Genomic DNA, 16,971 nt, shown 5'->3' on the forward strand with positions numbered 1-16,971 from the left:
CTAATTCACTTCTTTCTTTCATTTTCCAGTTCAAATCCTTATTATCTTCTGCCTGAACTACCATAATAGCCTCTTTACAGTTCTTAACTGGAAATTTCCTTAATCTTCTATGTATCTTCCAGATTAATCTCTTTGAGTCAGAGTTAAGCTTGTTATAACACTATTCAAAAATCTTCAACAGTTATTATCTTCTTAATAAAGACCCCAAATCCTAAAGATCCAAAATCCTTTACAGGACATTCAAAGTCCTCTAAATCTGACCTTAAATAAACCTTTCATCCCTGTCTTTTACTTCTCCCCAAATGGGTGGAAATCAGGCATGGTTATTTAAACACAACATTTAATGTTACTGATATTGTTCAGTTATGTCATTGTCAATGTCCTTTCTTCTTTCTGGAACACCCTTCTGTACCAACTTTGTCCACAGAAATCCTATCTGGCCTTCAACCTAGCATCACGTATGTTTTTGCTTTGAAATCTAAGAAAATTTTGGCAATGTAATTTTGCTGACAAAAATCTTCCCATTCCTTAACTTTCCTTTTGTTGTAACTATAATCCGAGACACTGTGATATTCTCAAAAATTGTTCACTGTACCTCCAGGAAATACTTACCAGGTCAGCTAATTTTATATTTATGTTTATACAGTGGCTGTAAAAGTAGTGCACTCATACCCAATGCCCAAATTTTGTTATCTAATTCCATTGTTATCTAATTCCATTCTCCACCAAAAGGAACCAGGACTCCTCAGAGAAATGGCAGATTCCAGGGCTGGGGCAGTGTAGATGCAAGATGAGCCTTTACCATCTTACCCTTTCAAAAAACAAGGATGTGCTTGAAAAGGGTGAGGGCACTGGCCAAATCTGGGACAATTAAGCACCAAAATAATTAAGTACTGAATTTTTAAAAATAGGAATTCACATGTTCATACCAATAGCAAATAGATAAAATAAATAATATATGAGGGAAAAGGGAGGGCTGGAGTTGGAAAAATTGGCATTTTGCCACCATCACAGTAAAGACTGGCTCATACCAGTATCAGCAATGGTGCAAAACTGAGGTGGAAACTTTAATGAAGAACAGAATATCTACATGGTCTAGGGTGTCTCCTTACAGAGTACTTATTAGTTCCAAGAAATTAAAAGCAAAAGTTATATATTATATAGTGGAGATAATACCTTGATTGGATAACCAAAAGTAAAAATCATCAATGAGAGTTAGATGCCCTGAGAGAGACTGCATCACCTATGTAGTATTCCAGCCAAGAATGCACAACCTGAATCTCAGCACAAAGAAACATCAGGCAAGCACAAAGTAAGGAAAATTCCATTTTAAAAATAAAATAACAGAGAAACCATATTCTTCAAAAATGTCAATGTCAGATAAAGAAAGGCTGTGGAAAAAAAAACTAGATTAAAAGAGGCTAATGTGACAAATAAATGCAATATCTGACCCTAGACTAGATGCTGTACTAGGGGTAGAGGATGCTATAAAGGATATTATTAGGTCAATTGACAAAACTTGAATATGGATGGTAAGGCACTGTATTAATATAAATTGATAATGCTTCTAACTTTTGTAATTACATAACAGAATATCTCTATTGGGAAATATACACTGATATATTTAAGAGTAAAGGGCCATGATGCATATTTAACTTATCCTCAAATATTTCAAGAAAAACAAGTGTGTACAAGGGAATGGGGGAGAAGAGTGAGAGTGGGCAAGAGGACACAGGCAAGCATATAAAGCAGGCAACCAGGTTGGGGTAGGTAAAATCTGAGCACATAAGTTTTTTTCTTTTTCTTTTCTGGTACCACTTTTATTGTACAACTGTCTGTAGTTTGAAATTATTTCCAAACAAGAGTTTACAAACAAAAGAAAGGTACTCAAGAGTCTTGCAGGAGCTCTATAATCAAACTCAAGACCATACTATTAAATGAAGGTTTACCATAATTCTAGACATTTAAAGATTCCTATTGCTCCTTACTGAAAAAACATTTGATTTTCAGTAAGTTCTCAAGTGACATTGGTATATACCTCACCTAATATTACCTTAGAGTCTTGGCATAACTATTTTATTCTTTGTTTCCTTCTATTTCCTGATAATAGATAACAAATTTTATTCTCAAAAATTAAAACCTTTATCTTTTGTAGAATGTCCAACTTGAAGTTGCCATTAGAACAAATTTAGGTCAGAGTATGCACATACCCTACAATAACAATAAGTAGTATTTAGCCAATATGATCTTCTATTTTGAGTTACATATCAGATAGAAAATCAAGTAATTACCATCATCTGCCTCCATATTATGTTAAATATTCTATATTTTATTTACCAGAACACTAGATTCAAATAATAAAGTTAAAAATAGATATTTTAATTGGTCATCTCAACAGTAGTATTAGGTTAAAGTACAAACAGAGAAAGCAGGTGTGCATGACTAAAAGAGGAAGAGGAGTAAGTGTGTCTGCAGTAAACAGCATTTATTTTGACTTATTTCCTCTTCCATTAAAAACCTCTTTTCCTCTAAAGCAGTAGCAGGTCCTTAGGGAATACAATGTCTCCTAAGTGCAAAAATCAAGTGCCAAACTAATATGAAATAAAATCCATTTTTGCACTAAGGATGGTCTCTGCACCTCCAAAAGTAAAACTAACCAATCAACCAACAGACTGACCAACCAACCTTATCTTCAATTAAAAATATAGTTTAAAGAACCAAGATTTGATTGACCATACTGAGAAAACTACCTTATTTTAAAAGTTAAATGCTCAACAGCATTAACTCAATAAGTGCAAAACACAAAACAACAACAAGGCATTATGATTCAATAATGAATCATCATGTCATATTTCTGGATTATGATTTTAAAAGTTCACTTTTAAATAGCTGCTCTTCACTAATTGGTTGCTTATGAGTCATACACATGGCTGCTGACCTTTGTGCCAATCTTGTCAAGTCTTTCAGGCTGCATATGTGAAAGCAGATGGAGCTTTTCCTTGAGAGCCGCAGAAGCAATATATGCATGCAGTTCAGGTACAGAGATGACATCACCCTTCACAATAGCATTACCTCACCCCCTAAGCATAGGAATGAGTCACCCGATAGTCAGCTGCAAATCTCTCGGTAGAAAAAAATGTAGGTTACGGTGATGCATTTTTACATCCCACTGATTTGTTCATGTAAGCAGCTATTTGTTCTGATTCGCTGCTCTGCATCTCAAACTCATTGTGTGACTTGCTTCTCCCTTAAGTCATTTTAAAAAGTCTAAATTTTTGTATTTATTTTATTTTTTTCCCCGTTCATAATTTAAAATAAAAGGTGCTAGCAAACTCCCAGAGTCTATCTGTGTAATCATAAAGCAGTTTAGTAAAGTAATTCCGTTTCTGTTTCTTAACAAAATCTAAGTGCTACAATGAATACCAGTGGCACTTGCAATCAGGGACTTCTATCTGAAATTAAAATGTGAAAATAAGAACTTTAATTTTAAAGTGGAGGAAGGAATTTCATGAGAAAATAAAGGAAGTACTACTACTAAAATGAGCACTACCAACAATAAAAAACAAAAATTCCTCTAAGAAAAAATGTTTCCCATTTGATTCTTCCCTATTTTTCTATGCAGCCAACCCCTCTCCCCGACTGACTCACACACTTTTTGGGGTACATTCAACTTTATTTTCACTTGTTATAAAAAATTTCAAGCACATAGAATGTAAAGAGATTAATAAATCCCCATGTATCTATCATCCAGTTTCAACAATTATCAACATTTTGCCAACTGTTTCATCTATCTCCACTCACCTACTATATACTTGTTTACTGGAGTAAAACCATCAAATTTTAAAATTTCTCCTATTATCTCAAAGATCTACTTTATGATGAGGAATTCCAAGTCTACATATTACATCTGATTCTTTTCCCTCCACAAAGGAGATTCTTTCAACCCCTTTGTTATGCACTGATTTACTTGAGAAACCAGATTATCTGTCCTATAGAATGTCCCACAGCCAGGATTCTACATGTCATTTAACTTGTTCCTTTATTCCTATATTTCGTGAAAAGTATGATTAGACTTGGAGCTTTGATCTGATGCAGGTTCAATTGTTTTGACAAGAAGCCTTCGTATCTGGTGCTATGCACTTCCTATTACATTAGGGGTCTACAAACTACAGCCCATGAGCCAAATCCAGCCTAATGCCTGTTTTGTAAGTAAAGTTTTATTGGAACACAGCCACACATTCATTCATTTATGTATCTGTCTATGACTGCTTTCTAGCTGCAACTAAAGGCCACATGGTCCTCAAGGCCTAAGATAAGTACCATCTGGCTCTTTACAGGAAAAGTTTGCTGGCCCCTATACTATACCATATTAAGAGGCATGTAGTGTTTGCATGCCCCACTTTTAATGATGTTACTATCAATCACTTGAGTTTGGGGGAGTCAGCTTGATCCCTCCATTTAAAGTGTCCCATCAACTTTTTACCATTTTAAAATTGCTTGATGGCCTACTATTTCAATAAAAGAACTAGAATAGCAATTTCTAATTTTATCATTCTTTCTGCATTTATTAGTTAAGATTTTTTTTTTTTTTTTTTTGCTTTGCTTTTTTTGAGATGGAGTCTTGCTCTGTCGCCCAAGCTGGAGTGTAGCGGCACGATCTCCACTCACCGCAACCTCCGCCTCCCGGGTTCAAGTGATTCTCCTGCCTCAGCCTCCCGAGTAGGTGGGACTACAAGCACCCACCACCATGCCCGGCTAATTTTTTGTATTTTTAGTAGAGACGGGGTTTCACCGTGTTAGCCAGGGTGGTCTCAATCTCCTGACCTCATGATCTGCCTGCCTCAGCCTCTCAAAGTGCTGGGATTACAGGCGTGAGCCACTACTCCCGGCCTAGTTAGGATTTTTCTATAAAGAACTTTTCCTCATTCGGTTTTGGAAGCCAGACTTGCACACACTAGCATTTTCTTGATTAGTGACTCAGGCATTAAACACTCTCAAATCCCAAAAATTGTATCCAGAAGTAACTCACCCACTATAAAATTGAAAATTGAAAAGGGTTCAGGAGACTTGGTGAAACCAGTGTGTTCCCTAACCAGGAAAGAGGGAAAAGGAACACACTGGCCCTGATAGTTAACAAAAGCCAAGTTCTGTGTATAAGCTAAAAAGCAATAAGGTTTAAAAAGGAGAAGAGGGGGTAAGAAAAAGAGTATGGCAAGATGCAGACTCATCCAGTGTAGCGATAAGGAAGAATGAACATAGGCCATGAAGAAAGAGAGTGTAAAACACCAATTATCCTAGAATATTTATTAAAGGGGCACACATCCCTGCCCCACCTAAGAACCCCAGGGAGCATTTCTAGGATAATACAATAACATGCTTACAAAGATGATCCCAAGGAATAAATAAAAAGATACAACTCATTAAGATTGGGAAGATGTGAAATACATGAATACACCATTAATGTTCTCACTTGTAAGTGGGAGTTGAACAATGAGATCACATGGACACAGGGAGGGGAACAACACATACTGGGGCCTGTCGGGGGTGGGGAACAAGAGGAAGAAGAACATTAGAACAAACACCTAATGCATGTCGGGTTTAAAACCTAGATGATGGGTTGATAGGTACAGCAAACCACCATGACACATGTATACCTATGTAACAAACCTGCACATTCTGCTATATCCTGGAACTTAAAAAAAAAAAAAAAGAAAAGAAAAGGAAAAATATGCCATTAAAAATGCTAAATTGTTGACTTTTTTATTATCTGGAAGTCTCCTTTGCCTAGAACAATTACTTTCCTAGCCATACTAGTTGTTTTGCTAACCAAGGTGATGGGGAAACAGCACACATCCAAGATACAAAATCAAGATGTATCCATACCAACTAGACAAACTGACTGCATCTCATCCAGCCCTATCCCCTGGGTCGCTGACTCTACTACTCATTTACTATGTGACCTCGGATAAAAACAAACACTTCGCTGTTTTACAAAATGTCTCACGTTTCCTTATTTCACTTGATTCTCAAAATCGCTCTCCACAACTAACTTAAAAGGGATGCCTTTTTGGTCTCCAACCACTGACTAATGCTTTTATCACTTTGGGCATCCACAGGCTTCCTGCTTTTTCCCACTGCTTTCCAAGTTCCCCAGTTGACAGTGGAAAGGGTTTTATGATGTTCTGTTTTGCTCCAAAACTTTCAATAAGACTAACGGATCAAGGAGTTGTTTGAAGAGGCATTTGCATTATAAGTCAGTTATCTCTAATTATGGAAGTATTTACATTTATACATATTCATAAAGTCTTCACACCAAGTAGCAGATGCGAAAATCTGAAGGAAAGCAGGATAATCCCTAAAATACTAAAACAAATCTATCATTGAAACACTTTTTCTCTCAATTGTCTCTGACTTGTCAGTCTCTCTCAATTTTAAAATGTTGGATTTTAAAGCTTTGGTCATAGGTCTTCTCACCCTGCTTTCTTTCAAGGTGATTGATCTTCTCAGTTCCCATGACACAAGCAATTCTAATTTTAACTTCAGCCCAGACTTTTCCTCTGTCAGCACAAGACCCATCAAGTCAAATGCCTTCTTTAGCATCTCTGCTTGGAGAGCTCTCATGGTCTCTCCGAACTCATATCTAAAGAATGCATGTTCTTCCTTTCTATACCTGTTCTTAATTTACTACTAAATCCTCCTTTGGTCTTGTAATTTTATCTTCCTCGTTAAATGTCTTTTGAATCCATCACTTTACTTCACTCATTTCTACTGTCTCCATCCAGTCTATCATCCCCATCTGGATGACTACCATGCAGTCTCTTAACTAGTGTGGGAGACTAGAAATAGTCTCCCAATTTCTGCTGTTGTTCCAGTCCATTTTCTATAGTCAGAGTGATCTCTTCCACTTAAACCTTCAATGGTTTCTCATGGCTCAGGATAAAATCTGAAATGTCTAATATAGCTTACTAGACCCTGCATAACCTGGTCCTGGCCTACCTCAATGGGCTCATTTCGGCTACTCTCTCCCAACCCTCATTCCTGTTGCCATCCTCAACTTCTCTCAATTCCCTGAACATGCCATGGTAACTCTCGCCTTAAGGCCTTGAGATAGGCTATTTCCTCTCCCAGCACAAACCTCCCCCTACTCTCTATCCATCTCTTGCCTCAGTAACTCCTGATCATACAAGAGAGGCCTTCTTTGACCATCAGGCTAGGTAAGCACTTATGCTTGTTAGAGTCTTTGTGCTCTATCCTGCCTTGTGCCAGTTACCACACTCAACTGCATTATTTGTACTATAATTATTTCATATTTGCCTCCCTAGCTGGCTCCACACAGTACCTTGAAAGTTCTAGAAAGGCAGGAATCACATCTGTCCTGGGCAGTGCACAATTCTGCACGCCTCCCTCCTGCAATCCCGCAATGCTGAATTCAGTTTTGGATGTGTTAAGTTTTGGTGCCTGTGACTATCCCACTAGGGTTGTCCTAGAAGCAGTTTAGGTGCTCAAAATGTGCTGAGCTACATGCTAAGTATGCTCTAAGCAAGATGTCTTTGAGTAGTTAATCTCCATAAAGCACATGAAGAATTATTAGTAGAGAAAATACAAATAAATTGGTAAGCATTAAGGTATTTTAAAAAGCATTAAATGTTGGAAAGAGGGAAGGACCTAAGTACAAAGATCTCGTGTTGAGTTTCACCTTTACTGTATCAGACAAATCTCTGAACCTTTTTGATCCTCAATTTTATCACCCAAAAAATTAGGGTTAATAAGAATATTTACTTCACAGGGCTATGTAAATGACTAAGAATAGATATCACTTTACAAACTATAAAGTGCTACTCAAACAACAGATTATGATCCACGGCTGCTTACTTTGAACTTCTAAGGTAATTTGTATGTGTTTATGTGTATATATACATGTATATTTATGAAAGAAAAAAGTTAAAAGCAAAAATATAAACTCAGTCTAGCTCATGTGACTACCTATAATTCATTGTGAGCTTTATTTTATTCTCTGTTGGAAACTTCAGGAGAGAACTATTATTCATGAATACAAAATTTCAAAAATAACAAAACCTTTTTGAATTCTAGAGAATACCTGCTCCAGAAGTAAATTAAAGGGGGGAGCAGACAGAAAGCTTAATTATGCAAGGTCAGTTATTTCTTTCCCAAACATGGATTCACATCTGTTTAAAAACAAGGCCTCAAAACCAAATAAAGATTAATTCAATGTAGAATTAAATATATCAAACTGCTGCAGTTTTTGATTTATCAGAAAGCTCTATCAGGCCTAAAATTCTTTGATTGTAACATAAAAACTCTAATGGATTGAAGGTGCTTTATTAATCAATAAAGACAATCGATGCTAAATAAAAATTAACAAGTATATGTTTGTATATTTTAATTCTTCAAAAATGATACACTTGAATGGAACATACACAGTAAATCTTAATTAACCAAAATGAGCAACTGACTACACTACTAGATGTCAGAATTGACTATTCGTGACTTAAAAAAAAGATGCTTCAACATTGTTGTATTATGGAAATATATATTTTTACTTCCCTGGAAACATTGGGGAAAGTAAAAGGGAGACTGTTTGATAAAAATAAAGGGTCTCCAGGAATCACACCTGAAAGACAAGGGAAGGGGCATCACCATTAGATGATGATGCCCTAACGGGAGGGGTACTGAGATCGTTCAGCAGGTCCGGGTATTAGTCAGAATGCATCCCAAGTGATATGCTATATGCTTAAATGTTAAGAAAAACCTCTGCAATGATTTGGTATTTATCTTAAAAAATGTAAATTAGTACTGAAGAGCAGAGAAATATCAAGTTGATAACAATTGTTTAATTCTTTTTTTCACTAATTTAATCAACCTACAAAACAAAATGTCTCAAGGAAAACTACCAGACTAGCTTTTTAAGCATACTTCTCACAGTCATGATAAAAGAACACTGATTTTAATAACTATCTCTGCCTTCACCTAGATTAATATATATTCATGACATAAACAATATACATGAAGAGTCAATTTCCTAAAAAAAATTAAAAATAAAACAGCGCCAAATCAGTTTCTCCTTTGGTGACATGCAATGCTGGGATAAATTAGCTTAGTTCACAGCACTGCTTTCGGTCATGCTAAGGGATTAATATAACAAAATTAAATTAAAGCACTGTTTCATTTCTATAATTAAAAGAAAAGCAATTAACCCAGGCAATTATTTAAATATTGGTTTGCTACATGATTGACAGCTATGCTTCAAAATAAAATGCCATCTTAGATGACACAGTCTCAAAATGTGCTAGTTTGTGTGCAAATGAAAAACTGCAAAACAACCTGGACAGCTTTCAGTAAAAGTAAGAGAAGCTTTAAAAGAGATTACAGATCCTCTTTTAATAAATACTTAAAAGGGTCTACTAATAGACTCTTTCTAAACAAATCACTAACCAGTAAAGCTGTACCCTTTTCAAAGGCAGTCCCACTTTTCAAAGCCCTTATATTAGTGGAATGCATGCAGTCTGATACGGGGAGGGGGAGGAGGCTGAAGAGCACCAGCATCAGAGCTGTCTGTTTCTGCACCTGTCTGAAACAGAAAGGCAGTGTCCCTTGGGGAGAAACATGCCTAAAATAAAGCAAAACCCCAAACCTTATCTAAGTTTAGACGATAGAGTTGTTAGTTCTTCTTAAGAGGAAAAAAAGGGCATATTTAACAGAAAACCAAAACAGAAAACAAATACAGTGTCTCTAAATAAAGATAAAGGTATTCATCTAAGTACAAATTAGTTATATATACACAATTACAATATGCATTCTGAATAACAATAAGGAAGGTCTTCATATTTGAGTTCCAAGACATAAAGAAGTAGATAGTTCAATCTACTTAGATTTGGTGAAGTGATCCAAATGTAGCCCAGAGATCCTAAAGAAAAAACGATGCTCATGTGTTACAAAACAAAATTTTAAGACAATCAGTGAGGAATCACAGACAAATTTCCTTAGTGCTTTTTTCAACTTTGAATCTGAATATAAATTACTAGAGGAAAGCAAATCAGATTTCGCATCAGGTGGTCCTTCTGAAAATTAAAAACGAAACTCTTAGCTACTATTAACTGGCAAAAATATTACACTTAGAACCTAAGCACATCTGTTAAAGCTAATAGAGTGAACTTTAGGTGCATTATTTATTCTAAGACACACAAACATGCACCTTAACGGTTTTAGCTTGGTTATGTATCCACACTCTTTTCAGGAGATAGTGGCAAATGAGATTTGTGTCCCAAGGTACACAATTCATACAATTCATTCTAAATATAATTTAAAACATCGGTTCTTAGTGGAACTGTCAATTTCCCTTATCTTCCAGGAGCTTATTTTTTCCATTGACATAATCAAAACCCCACTAAAGCAACAAAATACACTATTTTATAAGCCTTTTGGATCAGAAAAGGTTAAGAACATCAGAGCAAGCCAGGAGGCAAGTATGTACCTAATGGTAATTCCTAGTGAATTTGTTCTTTATTTTCAGAAGAATCCTTAAATGTAGTAAAAGGGAAAGTTCAAAAATTTCTCCAGATAATTTATTTGGGTGTTTCATGTATGTGACTGTACCTGATGCATGAAGTTAGATTATCTTTAGAAATGTAGTACAATTCTATAACTTTACAGAGAAGGAAATTAAAGCTCTACTGATTAAATAATTTAGCCAGTTCACACAGTAAGTTAATGGAAGAATTAAGACTAAAACTGAAGCTCCTGAATCCTAGTCCCTCCTCCACAATACCACACAGTCTAAAAAGTTCCTGTATGGCTTTATTATTCCAGCAAAAGTACATGTGATCCATAATCAATTCCTTTATCAATAACTTAAAAATTATTATACAGTCTATCAAATCCTTTATCCTTCAGCTTCTCAGATTAATAAGTAACTCTGATACTTGCAGAGAATACATCTTCTCTGGTCTTCTGAGTTTAATCTGTTTCCTCGTCATAAGACAGGGTTGTGCTATGTGGCCCAGGCTGGCCTCAAACTCCTGGGCTCAGCTGGGCCCAGCGTCCTGAGTAGCTGAGACTACTCAGGAGGCATGTGCCACTGTGCCCAACTTTCATACCATTCTTGATGAAAGCTTGACATTCTAATGCAGGAGTCCCCACAGGAAGCCATGAACCTATTTATTGTTACCTGGGAGGTGACACCTGTTATATATCCATGCCAGCTCTTTCTGCCTGCTACAACTGGCCCCCTTCCCTACACCAGCCTTTACAACCAAACACACTGGGTTTCTGAGAGAAGTTAACTACTTCTCACAAAGTTAACTATTATGAAGGTTAAGGACCTTAAGAAAACACTGCACCAGATGCATTCTGAAGGTAGTATTACTCTATACATCCAGTTCATAGCATTTCAAATGGCAGTTTTTGATTTCTTTTTTTTTTTTTTTTTTTTTGTGACAGGGTCTCACTCTGTCACCCAGGCTGGAGTGCAGTGGTGTGATCTGACTCACCGCAACCTCCGTCTCCCAGGCCCAAGTGATCCTCCCACCTCAGCCTCCCGAGTAGCTGGAACTACAGGTGCATGTCACCACACCCGGCTAATTTTTGTATTTTTTTTTTTTTTTTTGGTATTTTTTGTAGAGATGGGGTTTCGCCATGTTGCCCAGGCTGGTCTAGAACTCTTGACCTCAAGCTATCCACTTGCCTTGGCTTCCGAAAGTGCTGGGATTACAGGTGTGAGCCACTGCGCCCGGTCTTGATGATCCTTTTGTGGTGTTTTGTCCAACTTTATTTTTTTCTAAATCTGAACTGGACAAATGTTCAACTTTTGAACATAACTTCTAGATGCTGAGCAGCACACACCTTGCTGAATAACAGATGACTCACGCTCACAATACAGTCTTCTCTCCTTGCTAATATGTTCATAATTTCACAAATATATTTCTATCATATACCAGTTAAGTAATTTTCAAAGTATGGTTTGTGGACTCTTTCGGGGTGCCAAATAGCACACAGTTTTCAAACAAGGTGTGATTTGCCTTTTCACTGGGTTGCTATAAAACTGCCAGTGCCTTGGCACAATTCAGGAACCAAACTAAGAATACAATGGTATTCTTCACTGTCATGCACCTGAACTAAAGGAAAAAAAACAGAGACAGTTGCACTTACAAATGTTCTTGATGAAGCAATAAAAATGACTGATTTCATTAAATCTTGACCCTGAGTAACACATCTTTTTATTATTCTGCATGACTAATTAGGAAGTATGTAACAAGCCTTTCTCCACATGCTAAAGCATGTCTTGAGGAAAAGCACTTCTGGAACTGAGTTGTGAGCTGAACTAGCAGCTTTGTTCATTGAGCTCCAATTTTACTCAAAAGTCAACTGGGTATTTGGTAGACATTTTCTAAAAAAATGAACAAAGTGAACTTTTTACTTCAAAGAACACATCTGACAGTATTTGTGATAAAATTTACGCTTTTAAGCGAATTCTAGAATACTGGAAAACTTGGGCCAGGCATAGTGGCTCATGCCTGTAATTCCAGCACTTTGGGAGGCTGAGGCAGGAGGATAGCTTGGGCCTAGCAGTTCGAGATCAGCCTGGGCAAAATAAGAAAACTCCCTCTCTACAAAAAAAAAAAAAAAAGTAGCTGAGCTTGGTGGCAAGCACCTATAGTCTTAGCTACTTAGGAGGCTGAGGTGGAAGGACTGGTTGAGCCCAGGAGTTGGAGGCTACTGTGAGCTATGATCACGCCACTGCACTCCAGCCTGGGCAACAGAGCGAGACCCTGTCTCTAAAAGACAAAAACCAAACCAAAACAAAAAAACTTGCATCTGCCAATTTGAGCTTCACAGCTTCCCAGTACTTACAGACTTTTCTGATGAGATCAGTGGTAACAGCAACAAATTTGTTTTTTTTTAATATTCTATAAGGAAATATGCCAACATTTAAAAGATCTATGTAACTCAGTCAATATTTTCTAAGTTATAAAATCATGCATGAGTAAAAGGCAAGACAGACCAATGGATGTTAGTGTTCAGTTCATTGATATGGTTTCTGATTCCACACTGCAGCTAACCTTTAAAACACTTCCACTTGTTTTGGCAGAGTATTAAAAAAGAATGGCCTCAATTATTTGAAAAGGCTACTAGAATATTCCTCCCTTTTCCAACTACATTTGTATGTGGCTGGATTTTCTTCTTTATGTAGTTAAATCAAAACAACAATGCAATATATTTAAGGCAGACGTGGATACAACTGTCTTCTATTAAACCAGAAGTTTAAGCGACTTGCAAAAATGTAAAATGCCACTTTTCTCATTAAATTTTTTGTATTAAAGAATATAGTTATTATTCATAAAAATGTTATGTTATTGTGAAGTGCATTTATTGTTATTTCTTTAATAAAATACATGTTTTTTAAACATTTGTTTTGGCTGGTTGTGGTGGCTTATGCCTGTAATCCCAGCACTTTGAGAGGCCAAGGTGGGAAGATCACTTGAGCCCAGGGGTTCGAGACCAGCCTAGGCAATATCGAGACTCTGTCTCCATAAAAAAAAAAATTAGCTGGGCATGGTGGTGCATGTCTGTAGTCCCAGCTACTCAGGAGGCTGAGGCAGGAGGATTGCTTGAGCCCAGGATTCAAGGCTGCAGAGATATGATCACACCAGTGCACTCCAGCCTGAAAAAAAGCTCTTTAGAGCCCTCAATAATTTTTTAGAGTATAAACAGGTCCTGAGACCAAACAGTCTGAGAACCACTGTAGTCTATAAACAGCCTGAGTTTTTAAAGAAAGGGAGGTATATACAAGGTGGTAAAAGGGCTTCAGAGCAGGCAGAATGGAGTACAGTCAGGCAATCTTGGGCTCAGTTCTAACCTCATCATATATATTGCCGGTCAGCAACCTCAAGCAAATTTATTTGAGCTGCAATTTCCTCTTTACAAAATGGGACCAACATATCGACCTCAGAAGGGTTACTATGAGGACTACACTGTGTAAGGAGCATTGAGTATATGTTACAATGCTGGGAACAACATTATATCATCAGTATCTCTACATATTAAACATCCACTCTCAAGAAATGGTCCCAAGAATTTGGGGCAGAAGTAAAATCTAGTTAATCTATCATGTTATCACAGCTGTTTCAATGCCTTCAGATTTTCTTTTTTTTTTTTCTATGAAGTAGAAAATTAAAATCTAGATAATGCAAAGAGGTATCAGGATTTTTTTCCTGCATGAAAAGCGACCAGTGAGCTTTCTAAATAGGCTTTCGATTCAACATTTCTTTTGTTGTTGTTATTGTTGTTTGAGATGGGAGTCTTGCACTGTCGCCTGGGCTGGTGCGCAGTGGCACGATCTTGGCTCGCTGCAACCTCCGCCTCCCAGGTTCAAGTGATTCTCCTGCCTCAGCCTCCCGAGTAGCTAGGATTACAGGGGCCTGCCACCACACCTTGCTAATTTTTTGTATTTAGATAGGGTTTTACTATGTTGGCCAGGCTGGTCTCAAACTCCTGACCTTGTGATCCGCCTGCCTCGGCCTCCCAAAGTGCTGGGATTACAGGCATGAGTCACCACGCCCGGCCTACGATTCAACATTTCCAAAGCATTTTATCCAAAAGATCTAGGATTGGGGGTGGATGGGCGCGAGAGAGGACACTGAAAACAAGGGAGACCTAATAAACCACAGAAAATGGTGTGAACTAAAGACAGTAAGAATGTTGAACAGTAGTTTTAAAAACAGCTAATATAACTGCTATCTGTAAGAAAACCTTCAAATACAACTAGCTGCTTATAATTCAAACACACTTACTAGCACTCAGGTTATTACAACTATTTGCATTCTACTTTGCCATACCATGCAACTTATCTTTTTGTACCTACGTATATTTCAGTTTGCAGACAGACACATGCTTTGAACCACTACAACACACTGTGATATTACCTCAGATGTAAGCAGCTTACAATCTTCTCATTTTGCTGATCATCTCTTATGTCTAGTTTAATGCGTACCCAAGCATAATCCCCGCAGAAGAAAAATAAACAAGTTTATCTTAAGTAGTAGTTCACTTGAATACCATACTCAATTATAAACCTAATGTAATTTACAATCAAATTGCTATTTGCATTAATAATTCATAATACAATAGAAGTTCTCTATTCTCAAAATATATTTTCAGTATACTGAGAAATAGTAGCCACTTATAAAGTCTACTCAGGGTTTAGCACACAGCAAATGTGGAAATTTGGCAGTGCTGTTTCCTTAAGTATCAGTTCGGGTGCACCAGAAAAGATTCGGGCTGGGTTTACTGGAAAGCACGGGAAAGTCTGTTGTTATAGATGGGTCACTGGTAACAGTTTCCCACTGGAAAGTTTGATCACCAATATTCAGGTCATTCTCAAACCCCTCATGTACGATTTTGTCTTTTCCATACTTAATATCAGCTAGGAAGCTTTTTAAAGAAAAAGACTGATGACAAAAGAGAAAAAAGATTACCCTAGGGAGTGTCCTACAGGAACAACTCAATATAAAAGAAGGCCACGGGCATTCTGGAAAACAGAGGTGACTGCTTCAATGTTAGTAGTCACCACTCAAAAGGTGGACTTATTTTTAAATAATTTAAACAACAGACTAAAGCTCCAGAAAAGGAGAGAGACTTAATCCATCAGAATTGAAGCTAAAGGTGAGGAAAATCAGCTTCTCTTATTTAATCTCCCCTATCTGTACCCCATGAGGGCAGGCTGTGTCCTCACTTTATTGATGAGAACAATTAAAGCTCTGAGGGACTTGAAGTCATGTGCCAGAGTAATTTTGGAAGCGAGATCTCTTTGAATCTATGCTCTTTCCCCTCTACTACTCTAGAGCTCCAAATTATTAAGTACACTTTTTCTGCAAATAATCAAATTTGCCTGGAATTACATTACAAAAAAATTTCAGATGAATTCTGCTTAGGGAACAATAATTTATGGGATTTTGCAGCACAGATTTCTAACTAGTAAAATTCAATAAAGTTTTTATTTACATTTATCTTATTATTCCTAGAGACCTTGTGATGATAATAAACAATCATTTATAGCTCAGATAATGTGCTTTGCTGATATGGCAGATAGTATCCTCAGCTGCTCACTTACAGGATTAACTCACTTAATGCCCCAAGTAATCCTAAGAAGATGTTATTATTCATCTCATTTCACGAGAGGGGAACTGAGGAATAGAAAAGTTAAGTAATTGCCCTAAAGGGACACAACCTGTAAGAGGCAGACAAGCCTCAAACCTGGGCAATAGGGCCCCAAACTTCTTAATATTAGCAACTACTCATTAGAATTAAGTTTTCCAGTCAACAGTTAACAGAAAATTCTTACCTCTGGTTTGCTAAGGCTGGATGACACCAAGGAACCAGATCCCACATCCAAATCCCACTGCTTTTTACCATGATTTTCAGGATCCAAGGCAGCAATTCTCCCATCTAAAGTGCTGATAATTACTAATGACCTGTAAATATTTAAAATATTTTTAAAATTAAACAGATATCTAAGATATTGGGCACTTATCCCACACACTCAAAAGAAAACCAGCCCATGTCCAGGCCTCTATTCGTAGAAAGGAAGAGCGGGCCTTCTACTACTCTTGCCACCACTGTCTTTGGACCAAGACAATTTCAATATGCCCTTTATCTGTTTATGTAACTTATGAAAAGCCCCTGACCCATAGGTCACCCCTCATTCCACACTCTAATTCCCATAAGGAACACAATGTCCCCTGGTATGTCCTCTTCTACCTACATACCTCCTGAAAGCCTTTCCCCTGAAACACTGTCTTCCCTGATCATTCACTTATCTTCTTGCTCTCATAGAAACCGGGCTTTCCCTGAGGACATCGCTTCCCTACAGAAGCACAGAGAATTTTTTTCTCCCATAACCCTTGCTCAGAATGGGGCAAGTGGACTCCATGTATCTCATTGCCATTTCCAGACCAC

At 37.2% G+C, this 16,971-nt stretch overlaps 1 protein-coding gene across 1 annotated transcript in view; it reads right to left on the bottom strand.

The window, feature by feature from the left end:
* EIF2AK3 (eukaryotic translation initiation factor 2 alpha kinase 3) overlaps window positions 1–16,971 on the bottom strand; it is a 76,080-nt gene that overhangs the window by 41,396 nt on the left and 17,713 nt on the right. Inside the window, exon 2 of the mRNA XM_055240977.2 lies at window positions 16,358–16,487. Within this exon, the coding sequence (XP_055096952.1) occupies window positions 16,358–16,487 (130 nt within the window). The remainder of the gene's footprint in view (window positions 1–16,357; window positions 16,488–16,971) is intronic.

This window comes from Symphalangus syndactylus, chromosome 14, assembly GCF_028878055.3.
Source record: "Symphalangus syndactylus isolate Jambi chromosome 14, NHGRI_mSymSyn1-v2.1_pri, whole genome shotgun sequence".
NCBI lineage: Eukaryota > Metazoa > Chordata > Mammalia > Primates > Hylobatidae > Symphalangus > Symphalangus syndactylus.